This window comes from Mixophyes fleayi, chromosome 11, assembly GCF_038048845.1.
Source record: "Mixophyes fleayi isolate aMixFle1 chromosome 11, aMixFle1.hap1, whole genome shotgun sequence".
NCBI lineage: Eukaryota > Metazoa > Chordata > Amphibia > Anura > Limnodynastidae > Mixophyes > Mixophyes fleayi.
In genome coordinates this window covers 20,675,382-20,693,809 of record NC_134412.1, presented here as the reverse complement: position 1 = coordinate 20,693,809, position 18,428 = coordinate 20,675,382, and the positions used below count along the sequence as shown (strand labels likewise).

The window sequence follows — 18,428 nt, the reverse complement described above, 5'->3', positions numbered from 1 at the left end:
AAAAAGTAATTGAGTATTTAATTAATAAAAGGACAAATGAGGCGGGGTCAAAATTAAATGTGCAATTTTAGTTGCAAAATGTAGAAGCTAAACTTTTAGTATCGCTCTACGACTGCAAGGAACAGGTAATGTAGCGGAGATATTAAATGGTTCAACACGGTAAACTGCTGTCATAGAGCAGGTATGTCTCAATGCTCTGCCCCTAACACCACTGGCTGGCAGTGGCATTTTGCCTAATACCGCTGTGTGTCAAACACAAAGCCTTGTTTAGTGATTATGTATTTGCAGCCTGGTTTGGACCCTGACGAGAGTTGACAGGCCCTGCCAGAAACCTTCGTGGCTCTCTCTTCACCCAACGGACCATGGCTGATACTCAAGGACTGCTGTACTGCTTCCTCCTCTCATCTCCTATCCCTGTACTACTCTTATCCTCTCCCCTCCCTTTCCATATCCATTCCCATACTCCCTCCCTTTCTCTATCTCTCTTTTTTTTCCCTCTCCCTTCTCCCACCCATCCCCCAACCATTCTGTAGAATTAAGTTCAAACATGACATTAATGGTTAGTACAAGTGTCACCAAGATGAACCATCCTGTTGGTTTTTCATAGCTCCCAGAACTTATTTATTCATTACGGCTTCAGAGTGGCACAGTCATTTGGAGCGACTGCCAGCTGTGGGTGCGGAAGACCCATATGTGTGGAGCTCTCACCAGGTTCCACCAAGAACTCCAGCCTCGGAAAGGTGATAGACTTACGTACTTCTCCTGTCTCCTGCCTATAGGGTTAGTGAGTTGTTGGATGATTAGTCAGCTGGTGCAGATGACAGTCACTGGATAATGCACAATTTAGACTTAAAATTATTATTATTTTTCTTATTTATATTTTTCTACAGCTGCCCGCATGTACTACCTTGGTCAGCTAAACTTTAATATAAACTGCGTCTATGACAAAGCTACCAATAATATATTTTATTTGCCTTTTAATGCAAAAAGAAAACATTTTAACAGATTTCTAAAGTTTCGTTTAAAGATTTTCTTTTTAATTCTTTACAGAGTTACTGTTTTGTCTATGGCTTATTGATGGATTTACAACCCTCCCAATATTTTAATGGTGTTTGTTTATATACTTGATTTTCTTTTTTGCCATAATTATTACACCTTTTGTGCCTTTTGATGCTTATTGGTAACATTTCTCTTAGAATCTTCGCTCTTTGCTTCGATCTTCACTTGTGATAAATATTTTGGTTTCCTGTTGAGTCTATATGACAACCTTTTGACCTCGGGATAGAAGAGGAAAAGGCGCATTACAGAAATTGAGGGAGCTGGGAGCTCTCTCATCCCGACTAGAGTCAGTAATTGGCGGTTTGGGTGGGCATGAGATCTCTGGTCTAATTTGCAGAGAGAGAGAGGGGTATCCAAATAATACAAGTGATTATCGTTTGCTGCCCAGTGGACATGGCGGTTTTTGTTTGACGAGCCTGGTTGGAGTGTGGTTGACCGGAGGCGACCCTTTATACCCCCTCCCCGTGCCTTGAGAATCAGCATAGTTTGCAAGACATGCAAGAAAGCTACTGCACAGCCTTATTGTGATATATTTATGTCCTTAGGGTATTGTTAACAAACACATTGTTTTTACTTTTTTGCATCTGATATATAGAGATATTAAAGTAGCTCTCTACTTAAAACCCTGCAAGAATAAAATATGGGGCTTATAGTATGTGATTTAATAGGTAATTATAGTTACCACATACAAATGTCTAGCACAAAGCTACAGAACCGTTCATAGTTTATGTTGTATATGGAGTGATTTTAATATTTTAACCGTTCATAGATTATGTTGTATGTAAACTGATTTTAGTGCTTTAATGACATAAAAAAACAACATATAAACACTAAATAATTGGAACAAATTTATATACTTTGCTTATCTAATAGCAATATCATTATTATAATTATTCATAAATAAACCCAAATATGTCCTGCAGTGCAGAGAGTTAGCAATACATACATATAGAGCGATATAACAATGACACAATTTAGTGGATACTCACAATGGGAATTAGAACTCTGTATGTAAGATCTTGTACACAGGGGATTTGAAAAACAAAGCCAGTTAAAAGCATAAACCATATATTTTGCTCTCACTTTTAACAGGGTATTAAACGTGTATCAATGCCTCCCTGCAGCATAGTGTACTATGGACTTAATGAGCACTCCCCTGAAGCTCAATTCAGTTGTACCGAGTGTTAATGGTTGTGGACGCTGCAGGCAATGTTGAGATTGAAGCGAAGCGAAGTAAATGTTTGTTAGATTGTGTACAGGTCTATTTGCTTTGTTTTAATTTTGCTAGCAGCATTAAAGCACGTTAAACGCAAACATTAACACCCCTGTGCCTTTAAGCTCTAACAGAGACACAATGGATGTCCGTACAAGACGGTTTAACAGTGAGAACGGCAGATTTTGTTAATAAATAAGCAGTATATTTTGCGTCTTAATAGGACTGGCCAGCAATAGCTGACTTAGCTTCTAAACGGAGAACTAGTGCTGAGCTTTGCTGATGATCTTAAGTAGAGATGGCTTGTGGAACATAAAGTGAAAGAGGTCTGAGCAGAATTATTCAGGCAGATGAAGTTTTTTATAGTCACAGTTTACACCAACAGAATAACAACAGAATGTTCCCTGTGAGCTATTTACCTAGCAGCATTCTGCAATCCCGGTGTAGCGCCGAGGGATAGATAACTAGTCTTTTGTTTGTAGAGAAGCCTCATACACTGCTGATCATATAAACATGGTACTACAAGCTCTCATGCAATATATATATATATATATATATATATATATATATATATTAGATTCGTACTGTGAGGAGTTGATATTGCTTCCAATTCTGAAGTGAGGTCAACCTTAGAATATTTTCAGGATAAACATTTACTGACAATGGTGCTTTTACTGACGTAATAACTAAATGTTATTTATATCTAAGTCTCGATATTCTGTAATGGGAACATGAGGTTCAATACCCTATTCAGGCATCTGTATGTTATGTGCAGTTCGATAATATCAATCATTTATTTAGTGACAATTGACTTTTTCATTGATTTTTAAATACCTTTTATAAAGGGTTGGAAACCGCACAGTGATTCATTTATGTGGGCACAATATTTAAATATTACCTATCACAAGGGTCACTGAATAAACAAAGGCTTTTTATTTTGTTTCTTAAAAGTCATTTGGTGGTATGGTTAATGGATTTTCTGGTGCTAAAATTGTGGAACATGTTCAGAGAGGCTTGGATTTAAAGACTTAAAAGTGCCATTAACTAATATATGTTTTATTTATATAGACTGTAAGCTCCAATGGGACAGGGACTGATGTGAAGGAGTTCTCTGTACAGCGCTGAAGAATTAGTGGCGCTATATAAATAAATGGTGATGATGATGATAAGTGGTACTGTTTATGCTAAGCATACAATGCATGACTTTTATAATGTTTTATTAGCCAGAATATAGATCAGAGAAGGCAGGGGTAGCCTGGGCTGGGGGGCATCTACCCCCCCCCCTTCCTCGGGCCGGTACCTTAGTGAGCTATCTTGGGCTGGGTCACCTGAATTTTTTTGCTTGTCTTGCCCGCTGGCTACAATTTTCCAGCCCTCCCCTGACAGAAGAACAACCTTTGTGTCTCCTAATGTAGATCTTGCAGAAACTAACAGGGCATGCTGGAACTTATAGTTCCACAAGACCTGGAGACCACCAGGGTGCCCATCTCTGAAACAGATAGAGATACGTGAGCCAAAGTGCATTCTTATAGGTGGTAATTAGATTTTCTTTTTTGTGAACTTTCCCGACTTTGTACGACTTTATCTAATGTTTCTGCATCGCTGCTGGAGATGAAATTTTTAAAAGCTATAAAATCCCAGTACCTGCCTTTGTGCATCCAATTCATTACAGTCTAGGGGGTATATTTAACAAACTGCGTGTTTGAAAAAGTGGAGTTGTTGCCTACAGCAGCCAATCAGATTCTAGTTATCATTTATTTAGTACATTCTACAAAATGACAGCTAGAATCTGATTGGTTGCTATAGGCAACATCTCCACCTTTTCAAACCCGCAGTTTAGTAAATATATCCCCTAAGTTCTTAAAACAACAGCCTAGAGTGCTCAGTAATAACTATCTCTTATGAAATAACGTTGATGTTTTTATCATTGCTTTGTGGGAATAATGGTCAACATGACCTAATCATTACTTAGCATTAGCATGTGTGGTTTTATACATATTACAAAACAAATAGCAATACATAAAAGAAAACAAACTAGAGGTTTGTATAAATGCCACAAACAGTGACAGTTAGGGCCACAAAGTTACTATTTATCATTAATGTTTTTCAAGGAAATTGAATTTGGAAAATGCCTGAATCATTTTCTACGTCCATCTATATGTTATCGGGGAGACACAGTGTATCTTTGTTCTCTTGTTGCAATCGTGTTAGCATTGATAAGTGTACGTGTTAATTTTAACATATAATGTTTAGAAAAGCAAAGAGATAGCATGTAAAATGCATTTATTACGGATTGTAAAACAATACTAGATGATCAATGATGGAAGGACGGCAATTATTAAGTTGCTTTTTTAGATGTTGTTTAATGAGTTTCAATAAGATGTGTTTTGTTCTGATTGACATGATGATTTTCATTGACCAAACTGTATATCACAATATGTGCTATTCTGTATGCTGCATGTAATATTCATCATCTGTACTTTTTTTCTCTGGGTTAATATTTATTAAAGTACATTATGAACAAGCTCAGTGCATATATGATGGGAATTCCAATACGCCAAGGCCTACAGAAACAGTATTTTGTCTGCTTAGATGCAACAGACTGGACATGATTGTATAAGGCTGGTAATTAATTATGCTGTTCCCTGACACATAGACGTTATAAACATAAGTCACTTATATGCAGATCTGGATGCTTGGCCCAGTCAGTGAAGAATCACCTTTGTTGGCAGCTTGACCACATAAATACAATTCAACTGATGACCTCACACACACGCGGACCGGAATGTTGACCAATCACATGTGGGGCCGATTCAAGTAGACGCGAGTTTCCATAGTAACCTCTGTTTCTCTGCACAATATCAGCAATTACAATAATGAAAACTTAGCTCATTTTTGATTGCACCCTTACGAAGTGTGAGCAAAAATGAGCTACGATCATTACCTACGATATCACGAAGTAGCATAACCGCGACGTTACTATAGAACCTCACAGCTAATTTAATTGGAATGGCCGTTTTAGTGGGAACATATATTAGAGTAATAGGCAAATGAATGGTTAAACTATATGTGCATGTGTCTATAAGCTAAAAGACTAGGATGAGGAGTCTTATGCTAAAACAGGATGAGATGATAATAATTTTCTTCAGGTGCAATAAAGTGAAGAATGTGCTAACAATCAGCTTTCCACAACAGTGACGAGACAATCATGGGGTCACACACATGGATCTCCAGATTGGATGGATATAATAGAGTATTAGGCCTAACAACCGGAATGCAGCATGGAAATTTGTCACACAATTTGTGTCCTAGACAGTAACAAGTAATAATGAGGACTGAGTGGAGGCTCAGTGGTTAGCATTTCTGCCTCACAGCACTTGGGTCATGAGTTCAATTCCCAACCATGGCCTTATCTGTGTGGAGTTTGTATATTCTCCTCTTGTGTGTGGGTTTCCTCCAACACTCCAAAAACATACTAATAGGTTAATTGGCTGCTAACAAATTGACCCTAGTCTATGTATGTGTATGTTAGGGAATTTAGACTGTAAGCTCCAATGCGGCAAATATTCTCTGTACAGCACTGCGGAATTGGTGGTGCTGTATAAATAAATGATGAGGATTCTAGTATTGACTCTACTCTGCCTCTCTCACTCAACACTGATGTCTTTACATTCTATAGAGCATTTTTAATGTTGATTAATATAAATAATTCAGGGGTTTCCACTTTTGGACAATCCTTCCTCCATTTAACACCCAACCTCCCTCTTTTCCCGAATCTCTAAGGGCCGGCTTGTTATAGGACTCAGTCCATCTATCCTAATTCTAGCTCTTCAATATGTCGCAATGTACCCTTTTATATGTATATAGTTATTGCACAGTGGAGCATAGACTATAGAATGTTGATGTTCTAATAGAATCATTGTTCATTAACACAGGATACATGTGATCAGTTAATGGAGGGTGTTCTAAAATATACAGGACTTGGCCGACTAACGTATTAAATTAAAAACTAATAAAAGGATTGTTACAGCAAAATAAATATTTTTAATCTATTTATTATTTAACATCAAAAACATAAAAGATTATATAAATCAGACTTAACTATAAAGGTCTATTCTTCATACCTGGCTTTAAAATGATGAAGATTAATGGTGTCAGATTTTATTAAATCACTATATATAGAGCTAAGTACTTTGTTTAATTGTTTGGCGCACAGGAAAATATTACACTGCCATTAAGACTAAATATTCTCTGTGAAGACCGGTGTAATAAGTTGGGACAAACTGCTGTCCACCGTATGTTTGTAAGGGTTATGTTCAAACAGAAATTGAAAATCTACACAATGTTGATTATGAGATCCCTCTGAATACAATTCGATGGCTTAAAGTTTTCCTTCCCCCTATTAATTAACCTTTTTTTGTTTGTAGTGCATAGTACACTAAAAACTGCGCAAATATCATACAAGCCAATATCGGACATTTTTCTTTATATTTAAATAATTTATGTGTATCTTCTGGATTACACTGGACAGAGGATGCAAGATGGGATTATCTGTGTGCTGGAATTGTACACACCTTGAGGCATGTCTAACTATTAGGACTATCGCTAAGGGGGCCCTACACTAGGGATGCTCTATTCTGATTGGCTGCTGGAGTTCAGTGCAGAATAGGAAACATCACTGATAGGCTGAAAGCTCTTGTGAGCAGAACTCAACCCGGGAATGCACTCGTAGCTATCTCCAGCCTTCCCCTTCCAAATAAATTTTTGGTATGGGGCTGGTTGACTGTGTATAGAATCTACTCTTACCTCCTCTTGGCTGGCTGGCAAGACTACAGGCCAGACACACGGATGTCGAATGCAAACACTGTGGTTTCTGTACACTCTATAGAGCATTTGTAAACTGCGTAGATTTGTTAGTTTATACAGTGTTTGTAAACACCTTGTAATATCTGGGAAATATTTTTTTTCCACTCAGACTTTCAAACATCTTTTTTTAATTAAAATAAATACCGTGCACAACAGATTATAGGTATATACAGTACCTTTGTCATTAAAGAGCCGGAAAATTATATGTCTTATAAACAAGTGCTTTTTACTCAAATAAGTTTTGCAGTATGTGTCTTTACAAATTATCAGAATATACCTTATCCTTAAATAGCCATAAATACCGCAGTAGGTGTGGTTATAGGCAATTGGAACATACTTTATTTTATAACATCAGAACATTTTAGTCAGTCTTAAAATGCCCCTGTTCATTCTAAAGGGCAAAACATGCCAGTGATTTTTCTTTCAGTTTACCCAGACTTTCAGAAGTCTTCGTTTAACTGGAAAAAATATTGCAGTAGGTGTAGTACACAACATTAGCCCCGAAAATTATCTGTGTAATAGGCACCTAATTTCCACTGAAATAAATACTTTATTAGATGTAGTTTAAATTATTTTAAAATACTATGTTCTATTTGCATCTCTGAATTGTCTTATAAATGTCTTTCAGTTCAATTGATAACACAGTAATTTAAGGTGCAAAATAGATTTTAGTATACCTTGTTATATTTGCATCAGATAACGGTTTTATTAAAACCTATTTTTCACTCATATAAATACTACAATAGAAAGGGCTCATATTCATTAACTATATATTATTTGCAATAAAACATTTGCTAACTTAGAAATGTCCTTCCCCCCCTCTCAAGTAAAGGGATAGATACTTTAACAACATTACAACACTAAGGGCTAGACTTACTAAAGTGTGGCTTGGTGAAACCAATGGTTTTTGGCAATTTTTCCAGGGGTTTTAAAACCGCCGGATTTGCAAAGCCCAAACTACCATTTAAATGGCCGGAATTGACATTTTACAAAACTACCACTTTACAAGTCGCCATCCCGACTTAAATGATGAACATACAAAGCTCCAGATTTACTAAGCTGGGGTTTGCGAAACCGCCGCAAAGCCGCCATCCATAAAGGCCAAAATAAAAGAGATAGTTGTGAGTGGTGAGATCGTTTAAACTGCACTCTGACATATGAGGAAGCACCATTTACATTTAAATTATTGGGGCAATCATTATTTGTTGATTAAGGGGCAATATTAAATTATAGTTAAATTATAGGGCATTTTCTTCCTTTTATTTTAAGGGGATACTATTATTGCATTATATTATGGGGAAAAGGGAATGTATAATAATATTAACTGTTTTTAATGGTGGATCTAATTATTTATTTCGCACAATTTGGCATTACATAGTGCCCGAATAATATAATTTAGTCCCCTTACTATTAAGAAAATTAAATTTTGCCCCCATAAGTTCATTTTAAAATAATCTTGTCCCTTAAATCATTAAATATTGATTGCCCCAATAATTTAAATGTCAGTGGTCCCTTTTCTTATGTTTTGAATGGCAAAAATAGCTCAAACATCATGTTTGCGCTATCAAACCATTCAGAAGCAGGTATTAAAACTGTCCTGTCCTGTCTTTTGGATGGCGGTTTTCATGGTGATTTTAACCAAACCGTCGGCCATTCAGTCGTTTTCAATCCGCCACACATCGCCAGTTATTTTACATCACAGCCTCAAACCGCCCCTTTATTATATGCGGCGGTTTGGAGCACTAAACTGCCGGTGATGTGTGGCGGTTTAAAGCCGCCAATAAACTGGAATCTTAGTAAATCTAGCCCTAAATTGTCTTGTAAACACCTCGGTTATAAATCAAATAAAACGCTTTGTTGTGATTCACGTTCTTTTAATATAATTTATTCGAATTACAGCTCTAAGTAGTCTGTCTTGTATATATTTTTCACTGAGATCATCATCACCATTTATTTATATAGCGCCACTGATTCCGCAGCGCTGTACAGAGAACTCACTCACATCAGTCCCTGCCCCATTGGAGCTTACAGTCTAAATTCCTAACACAGACACAGACAGACACAATGATTAGGGTCAATTTGATAGCAGCCAATTAACCTACCAGTATGTTTTTGAAATGCAGGAGGAAACCGGAGCACCTGGAGGAAACCCACGCAAACACGAGGAGAACCTACATACTCCTCACAGATAAAGCCATGGTCAGGAACTGAACAGTGCTGTAAGGCAGAAATGCTAACCACTGAGCCACCGTGCTGCCCATAAATAAATTAGTAGCTGTGGATCAAAATCTTTTAATATACTTTATTGTAATTGCACCAGATAATTATGCCACTTAAAATGCCTTTTTTTACTCAAATAAATAGTGTAGTAAGTGTTGTTAAAATTATTTTAATATATTTTACACCAGCTGTTCTAAAAATGATCTGTCTTAGAAACACCTCTTTTTCGCTCAAATAAATATCAGCGTGGCTATGATTACAATTATAATATAACCAAATCTGACTTACAAATTAAGTATCAAACGAACACAGATAATCAATGAAATGTAAAATCAAAACAACTGTAAATTTATGCCGAAAACACCGGAAAACAATATGGTAAATACCTCCCTAGATCCCACATTAAACATTAGGCACATGAGAGACACTGTAAATGATTCTGGCGCTGGAGAAACCTAGCTGGACAGGAGCATTCTCTGGAAAATCGTGTTTTAAATGGCAAATTGACAAATCATTTTGCAGATTTCAGAATTTAGGGCCTGATTCATTAAGGATCTTAACTTGAGAAACTTCTTATTTCAGTCTCCTGGACAAAACCATGTCACAATACAAGGGGTTCAAATTAGTATTCTGTTTTGCACATAAGTTAAATACTGACTGTTTTTTCATGTAGCACACAAATACCTGATAGCTTATTTGTACACTGAAATTTAAAGTTGGATATTTGTGTGCTACATGAAAAAACAGTCAGTATTTAACTTATGTGCAAAACAGAATACTAATTTGCACCCCTTGCATTGTAACATGATTTTGTCCAGGAGACTGAAATAAGAAGTTTCTCAAGTTAAGATCCTTAATGAATCAGGCCCTTTGTGCTCAAATTGTTCAATTATAACACAGATCTGATTTGTGGGCATTTGCTATTGAAGTACATTCATCAATTAGCCTTTCACAGTTACAGAATTGATCTATTTTATTGGGTATGTTTTATTGACGTGCTCAGACAGATATGTGTACGTTCTAGAATATATCTGACAGTTCTGGGTTATAAATAAAGTAACTGGGGACTTAGAATTTGAGGATTTCTGTCATTCATGTATTTCCTCAGACTTTTATTTCTGTGAACAGGAAAAGAGGAGAAGCTTCCGTGCTCAGCATGTACAGGAACCACTTACACAATACATTATACAACTGTTACATTTATAAATGATAATGACTTTAGGAAACTATATACAGAATATTGCTCTGCCTGTGGAATAAAACGTATACAGCCCATAGCAGTTAATACTTATTTCAAAATGTATTATGGTCATAATGGCTAAGGCATAAAATGGGTCATTGATGAAATAGGAAATATGTGTACAAGCAGCACAAATGCCCCCCCCCCCCCCCTCGTGACATCACAGGAGAACACCAGGCAGCCTAGTTATTCTGCTGCCTGAGGTGGCGACTGAAATGTCGCCCTTCTCATGTCATACACAAACTACCAACATCGTTTGTGTTGGTTGTGTTTACTTTTACAGACAAATATAGTAATGGTTTCAGCAGAATTAGATTTGACAACAAGATAAATACCACTAATTTCAAACAAGAAATCTGGCCATTTTCAAATACCTTTTATTTTGCTGCCCTACAAAACTTGCTGTTTTAGACGACTGCTGTCTCAGGCGTTGTGCATCATGATCCTAATTTTGAGAGAGCGCACCCGTCTGTATGTGTTTACGCATGTACTATAGCATCAAGATGGTGTCGACGGCCAGGGGCAATATTTTCTTCATTCTGATTGGAGGAGCTAGGCTGGTCAGGGGTTTTCCTGCTGCTGCAGTAATGCACCTACAGTCGTATGGAAAAAGGTGATGAGCTTCAAAGGATGGTTATTAAACATTTTGGGGGTGTTGCTGGTGTGTGACTACTGAGCCTTTTAAACACTGCAAAATAACCAGATTTTGACATGGGTAAGGGCCTGGCCCTGCAGCTGTAGCCTTTTGGTCCCCCCGGTTCTACTTTGAAAAGAGCTGTCAAGGGCCTCTTTTGAGCATGCGCAACGTGGCGCATGCGCCTACTGTTCATTTGTTGCTTAGAAAAGGACTTCGCTCTGCAGAGAGCGAGCCTTGATGATTGCTTCAGTGATCTGCGTGAGAGTCCCCCCTTTTTGAGCCCGGGGGGCTCAAAAGGGGGGACCCAGCATTGGCGGTCCTCCCTCACCTCCCGTCCCTGTAGTGGCTGCACCCATGGTAGAAGTTCCGCTACTGGGAGACAGCCATTACTTTCAGTGGGATGCTTTTTGCACCATGGTGAATTGTATAATTAAGGGGACTGAGTGTTGGCAGACAGGGTTATGGAATCAAGGTATACATTTACTGACATTTACTGAAAATGCCTGGAGGGATGATACCCATTCCGGCACAATAGCCCTAACTAAATGTGCAAGCAGTGACTGACAGCTTGACAGACATATTTTGCTGAAATGCTCTATGTGGATTGGTGGATTTATTGAGATGACATCACAGCAGCTCAAATGACTGCAGTTTGTTACTTTTATCAGATCCCAGTAGAACACAGTCTTAAAAATCTAGGAAGGGGTTCAGCTATGTGTAATGGAGTGAAGAGGTCACAATTTATAACAGAGCTGCAGCGTAATCTCAGATTAACAGTAAACGGTGTATATTCACTTCATAATTCCTATCTGGAAATGTCAGTTTTTGGGTTTAGTGTTAGGTTTAAAGACACTAGGGCGAGTTATTAAAAATGATGCAAAGGAAAACTGAGGCATTGTTCACAGCAACCAATTTGAATCTTTCTTTTTTATGTAGTTAAACAATTTGGACGTATGAACTACTACTACTACTATGGAACTCTCTCCTAATCACACTAGTCGATAAGTTACTAATTCCCACAAGAACAGCAAACTCATCTCTTGAAATTCCCTGGCTGTTGTGAGCATTCTGATGAAGATTCAAATGAATGAATCACTCTGATTGGCTATTTTGTGAACATTCCAATAATCTGATTGGCTAATAAACAAGACACATAACTGAGAAGCAGGAGATGAAGACTTAATACTGTGTAATATTGTGCTCAGATCCTAGTTAGACACACCTTAAAAATAAAGCAAACATCTGATTCATTGCTTTACATAACAGCTCTGCACTGATTTTCATAAATGTTCCTCAATACATCTTTACATGGGTGTTTCTTCCTGAGTGAAACAATTGTACTCCTATATCTGACATATTGTTTGTAAAAGTCATTGCTTGTTAAGTGGAAAGTCCACTCCATATCCTACATATAATAATGGGATGATTTATATATTATACTTCTTAACTTTTCTGCTGCTTCTTGTGGTAAATAGGCATTAGAGCTGACCTAGGTACTTGTGACTAGTAGGTTTCATCCTACACGTATCAAGTCAGGTGAAAGATCATAGTCTGAGATTTCTAACTACTCCCTTTAATGCAGTACAACAAGCTTTTAGTTTATTTCATTGTTGCAAAAATGTTGCTGTTTTTTTCAAAAGGTCCATCCTCAGTTCTGCAGAGAAGCTGCATTTAAAATTAGTTTCCAACATACAATAATGGAGGATATGACTGAAAATTGTGAGTAGTCATCTCCTTTACAAAGTCAGTACAACCCATAGTCCAAACTTGATTTTGCACAGCTAGGTCATGCCCCAGTATAATCCACATCTGTGGTTCCTCTACTTCAGTGATGAGCAACCCAATATACATCAAGGGGACGGAATTGCGCCTCCATATCATCCCAAAATGCCCCCACATGCCCCTCACTTGCTACAAAATAGCCTCACATGCCCTCAGAACTCTTCAACCCCTCACATCCCGCATGTACGCTGAACCTCCCCCTATGTCCCTCAGACCTCCCCACATGGACCTCATATGTCACAGACCTCCCCTTGTGCCATTGACCTCCCCACATTCCATGCACACAGTCCCACATTCCATGCACACAGTCCCACATTCCATGCACACAGTCCCACATTCCATGCACACTGTCCCACATTCCATGCACACTGTCCCACATTCCATGCACACTGTCTCACATTCCATGCACACAGTCCCACATTCCATGCACACTGTCCCACATTCCATGCACACAGTCCCACATTCCATGCACACTGTCCCACATTCCATGCACACTGTCCCACATTCCATGCACACTGTCCCACATTCCATGCACACTGTCCCACATTCCCCAAAATGCCACTAAGACCTCCCCATATGCCTCTCACACTTCTCCACATGCTACCCAGACCTCCCCATATGCCACAGACCTTCCGACATGTCCTCACATCCCACAGATCTCCCCACATGCCACTCACACTATCCCACATGTCTAAAAACACCTGCACAGCTGAAGCACACTGAGGAAAAAAGGAGAACACGCGATGTAGAATACACTGCACGCATTTCACCTCCGATTGGTTGTGCCATGTGACTTCTCCAGCACTCACACCCACCCTTCCCCAAGTTTCAGCTGAGGCTCTAAACAGGAACAGAGGAGTCCTGGAAAATAAAAATGCTGCTACGACTACAGGAAGGGGCACCTTAGTAAAATAATTTCCTAGGTGGTGACGATGCTTTAAATAAATTATAAATCAAGATTTTAACCCCTCCACCTCATAACAATGCAAGTTCCAACATGTGCTGTCCATGTATCCTAAAACAACTGTACTACTGGGTTATACATTTACTCCACAAGCAAAAATAATCTTGTTTGGAATCATCCATTAAATGTATACATAACCAGAAACACAACGGCGTATCATTGCAATAATCCATGTTCTTTATGGATCTATTGATGACCGTATACATAGCATTAGTTGTGTTAGCATGTGTTGGGACATTGATTTGTATTTCAGGATCCGTAATTTGTTCATTTCCTCTGGGCACTTGGACATTACTATTCTGAATATAGGATGTATTTAGCTACATGTTTGTAACAATTGCAGCTTAGCGAATCTAACAATGTTCTAGCGTGTTTTTATTCATCTATTTATATTGAGGAACATCGTTATTTTTATGTATGTGTTGTAATAAATTAATCCTTAGGATGATTCATATTATTTAAACCATTATTCTCTCATTTAAATTTGTTTTAATATATTTTTTTTTATATGATTTATATTTTGTACCCTATGGTAGAATCAAGCTGAGCGCCTCTATTTTTGTTATTGCATGTGTGACCTTATCCTGTACAGTGAAAATCACATTCAGGGGTATATTTACTAAACTGCGGGTTTGAAAAAGTGGAGATGTTGCCTATAGCAACCAATCAGATTCTAGATGTCATTTATTTAGTACATTCTACAAAATGATAACTAGAATCTGATTGGTTGCTATAGGCAACGTCTCCACTTTTTGAAACCCACAGTTTAGTATATATACGCCCCCAGTCTCTTCTGGCAGGATGGAAAATTTGGACAGCAAAATGACACTATGTAGTGTAGTATCCCCATGTATGCTAACTACAGTAATGGTATATTATGTGGATACTTCCAGCTTATGATCTGTCTAAGATTAACAATCTAGAAATTAAAGTTTCTAGCTCAAGAGAACTTCTCTCTACGGGCCAGCATTGAAAATCTGCTGTTCATTGCAACCCCATGATTTTTTTTTTTCTTCTAACAAGTAAAAAATAGCAGTGCTCATTCTGGTTCAAAGGGAACTGAGCTCTTAGCAGAGAATAAAAACAGACATTTATACTTAACAAATTATATTAATGCATGGAAACCTTTTTATAAGTGTTTAGGAATTGTTCTACTACATTGTACCTAACAATGATATGTGTTTGTTATACTGTGAAGTAGTGATCACCCGACAAATTATATATATATTACTGCTGCTACCTTTGTGTTCTTACTCATCTGGAAGTGAGACAATGTGCAAAGTCTAGCTGCTACCAGTACTATAGCTCTCTACATATATCATTTAATGTGGGAGATGACTATTATTGATTGGATAAGGGTGATAACTGCATAGTTGCCCTTGTCCCTTATCCCCAGTCCTCGTTTTTGAAGATTTGCCCAGGAAATGTCCATTTTTCAAAATCAACCAGCTACACAAAGTAATTATTACTTTCTAATCTCTTTCTCCAGGCTTTATAATTTATGAATGTAATATTTAAAACGCCAAAAAAATAGCAATATCACCAAGTCCTGCCCACACATGTGACGTACTTGAAGGCAACAAAGTGCCCTTGTAAATGATTTTAAAATGTCAGCAATGGTGTAAATGTGCTCCAAATGTCACACATTATTTTTTGTTATTCCTGAAAAGACATCAAAATGGTTTCAGTGACATGTTGCATGCTGGGAAATCCAAGACTGAATGGCATCCTCCATTTTGTTCTGTTGCAGGTCATCACTGAAGATCCCTGAGCAGCATGTCCGGTTGACCTACCCGGCACAAACCCTTTCTAGGAACAGGTGGGTGTTCCATGGGGGCTGATGGCACTGACCAGAAGATCAGAATGCTGAACATACAGAACGCAGCTTGGGGCAGCCGACAGGACTGGTACCAGGACAACCTTGTGACCGGACAGCCCAATCCAGGTAATTGTGAGGAAAAGATTGTACATTTTCCTCAGCAGGAATATGACCAATCAGTTATGAGTGTGGACGAGAGACACAGATTGAGGGACCGAGTTGGGAGATATCTTGAAACAAGGGAAGAGATGTAACGGAAATATTTTACATTGGATTCAGTAAAACACAAAACGACGAATGTCGGAAGTGACCGAGCGGAACAGCAGTAAAAGTATATTTTGGGGAGGACAATTAGTCTAGCTGCTGCATTCAAAATAGACTGCGTGGGCAGCACAGTGGCCTAGTGGTTAGCACATTTGCCTCACAACACTGGGGTCATGAGTTCAATTCCCGATTTCCTCCAGGTGCTCCAGTTTCCTCCCACACTCCAAAAACATATTGGTTTCTGGCTCCAGACAGTTGGTGATTACAGGCACTGTGCTAGTTCCTGGCTCCAGACAGTTGGTGATTACAGGCACTGTGCTAGTTCCTGGCTCCAGGCAGTTATTAAATACAGGCACTGTGCTAGTTCTTGACTCCAGACAGTTGGTGATTACAGGCACTGTGCTAGTTCCTGGCTCCAGGCAGTTATTAAATACAGGCACTGTGCTAGTTCTTGACTCCAGGCAGTTGGTGATTACAGGCACTGTGCTAGTTCCTGGATCCAGACAGTTGGTGATTACAGGCACTGAGCTAGTTTCTGTCTCCAGGCAGTTAGTGTTTACAGGCACTGAGCTAGTTCCTGGCTCCAGACAGTTGGTGATTACAGGTACGGTGCTAGTTCCTGGCTCCAGACAGTTGGTGATTACAGGCACTGAGCTAGTTTCTGTCTCCAGGCAGTTGGTGATTACAGGCACTGAGCTAGTTTCTGTCTCCAGGCAGTTGGTGATTACAGGCACTGAGCTAGTTCCTGGCTCCAGACAGTTGATGATTACAGGCACTGAGCTAGTTCCTGGCTCCAGACAGTTGATGATTACAGGCACTGAGCTAGTTCCTGGCTCTGGGCAGTTGATAGTTTGAATTTTTACAGTAAGATGTAAATAAGGATTTAATAATATCCAAAACACAAACTGTGATGTGTAAACTAAGCCACTTTATAATACTTACAAATAGTCCACTTTGATAAATATTAACTTACAAAGTCTACATAATAAGAATAGATTGTCACAATGACATCTTACATTTATTTTGCTGTATTTTAAAAAAAATTGGACTGTCCCTGCAAATTAGGGACAACTGTTAAACATGCTTCTAACAACTGTTAAGAACCATTGTCAAATATGATATTTAATAGCCACTAATTGCATCCTGCATCATTTTTTCCGATCCTATAAAGTGTCAGTGAGTGCTGACATTGTTCTTGTCCTTTAGAAAGATTTTATTTAAATTCCTTCTTATTCAACATTGTCCAAATGGATCTTTACAATCATCAAACAATGACAGAAATAAAAAATATTCCAAAAGAGGTAAAATGTCAGGAAAGGAAAATCATCCGTTTGTTGTGTATTATAGTCAGTTGGGAAAACGTTCCTGTTTCACAGTCATTTAACAAGACTCAGGCCGGCCAGGGGATCTACAGATAGATCCGAGTCTTTGGAATCCTGATAAAATACTGATACAATAAAAATCTAGAAAACGGTTATATTGTATTCAGGATATTGGGCTTGATTCATTAAGGATCTTAACTTGAGAAACTTCTTATTTCAGTTTCCTGGACAAAACCATGTTACAATGCAAGGGGTGCAAATTAGTATTCTGTTTTGCACATAGGTTAAATACTGCCTGTTTTTTCATGTAGCACACACATATCAACTTTAAATGTCAGTGTATAAATAAGCTATCAAGTATTTGTGAGCTACATGAAAAAACAGTCAGTATTTAACTTATGTGCAAAACAGAATACTAATTTGCACCCCTTGCATTGTAACATGGTTTTGTCCAGGAGACTGAAATAAGAAGTTTCTCAAGTTAAGATCCTTAATGAATCAGGCCCATTGACACTTGTGAAGGAAATTGTCATATAGAGGAAGATTTTCTTACAACACTATACCAGAGAACGAAAAAAAGAAAATATGGGGAAGACGAGAAATAAGAAAGAAGGATAAAGATTATAACAAAAGGGGGGTAATAATAAACTTGATTTAATACAAGATAAAAAATAATGTAGCATTTTTACTGATCTTATCACCAATGGAGCAGCTGAACAATTCAGTATATTTTGTTTTCTATCTGTGCTGAGTCAGTTAAGAGTTTTAGTCACTGACCAAGCTGTGTTATTGATATCTGTGTCACAGCTTATAGTGCTGCGGTGCCGGGCTGTGGTCGTGGCAGGAAACTTGCCATATTCTTAGCTCCCTGCAAATCTGCACACGTTTTGCTTTTGCACAGGGGCCTGAACTCTGTCTATCTAAGAACATGCTTTTTATTATTATTCTTTTTTAAAATACGTGAACACTTTACGCGTCTTAGGCTTTGTTTCATCTTCGTGTAATTAGTTTCAGCTAGGCAAAACACTTGTACATTTGTTAA

The 18,428-nt window shown here is 38.2% G+C and overlaps 1 protein-coding gene across 1 annotated transcript in view; it reads left to right on the top strand.

Moving 5' to 3' along the window:
• Window positions 1-509: 509 nt before the first annotated feature.
• LOC142108041 (paired box protein Pax-6-like) overlaps window positions 510-18,428 on the top strand; it is a 40,378-nt gene continuing 22,459 nt past the window's right edge. The window contains exons 1-2 of the mRNA XM_075191732.1: window positions 510-740; window positions 15,732-15,926. Coding sequence (XP_075047833.1) covers window positions 15,812-15,926 — 115 coding nt within the window. The 5' untranslated portion in view covers window positions 510-740; window positions 15,732-15,811. The remainder of the gene's footprint in view (window positions 741-15,731; window positions 15,927-18,428) is intronic.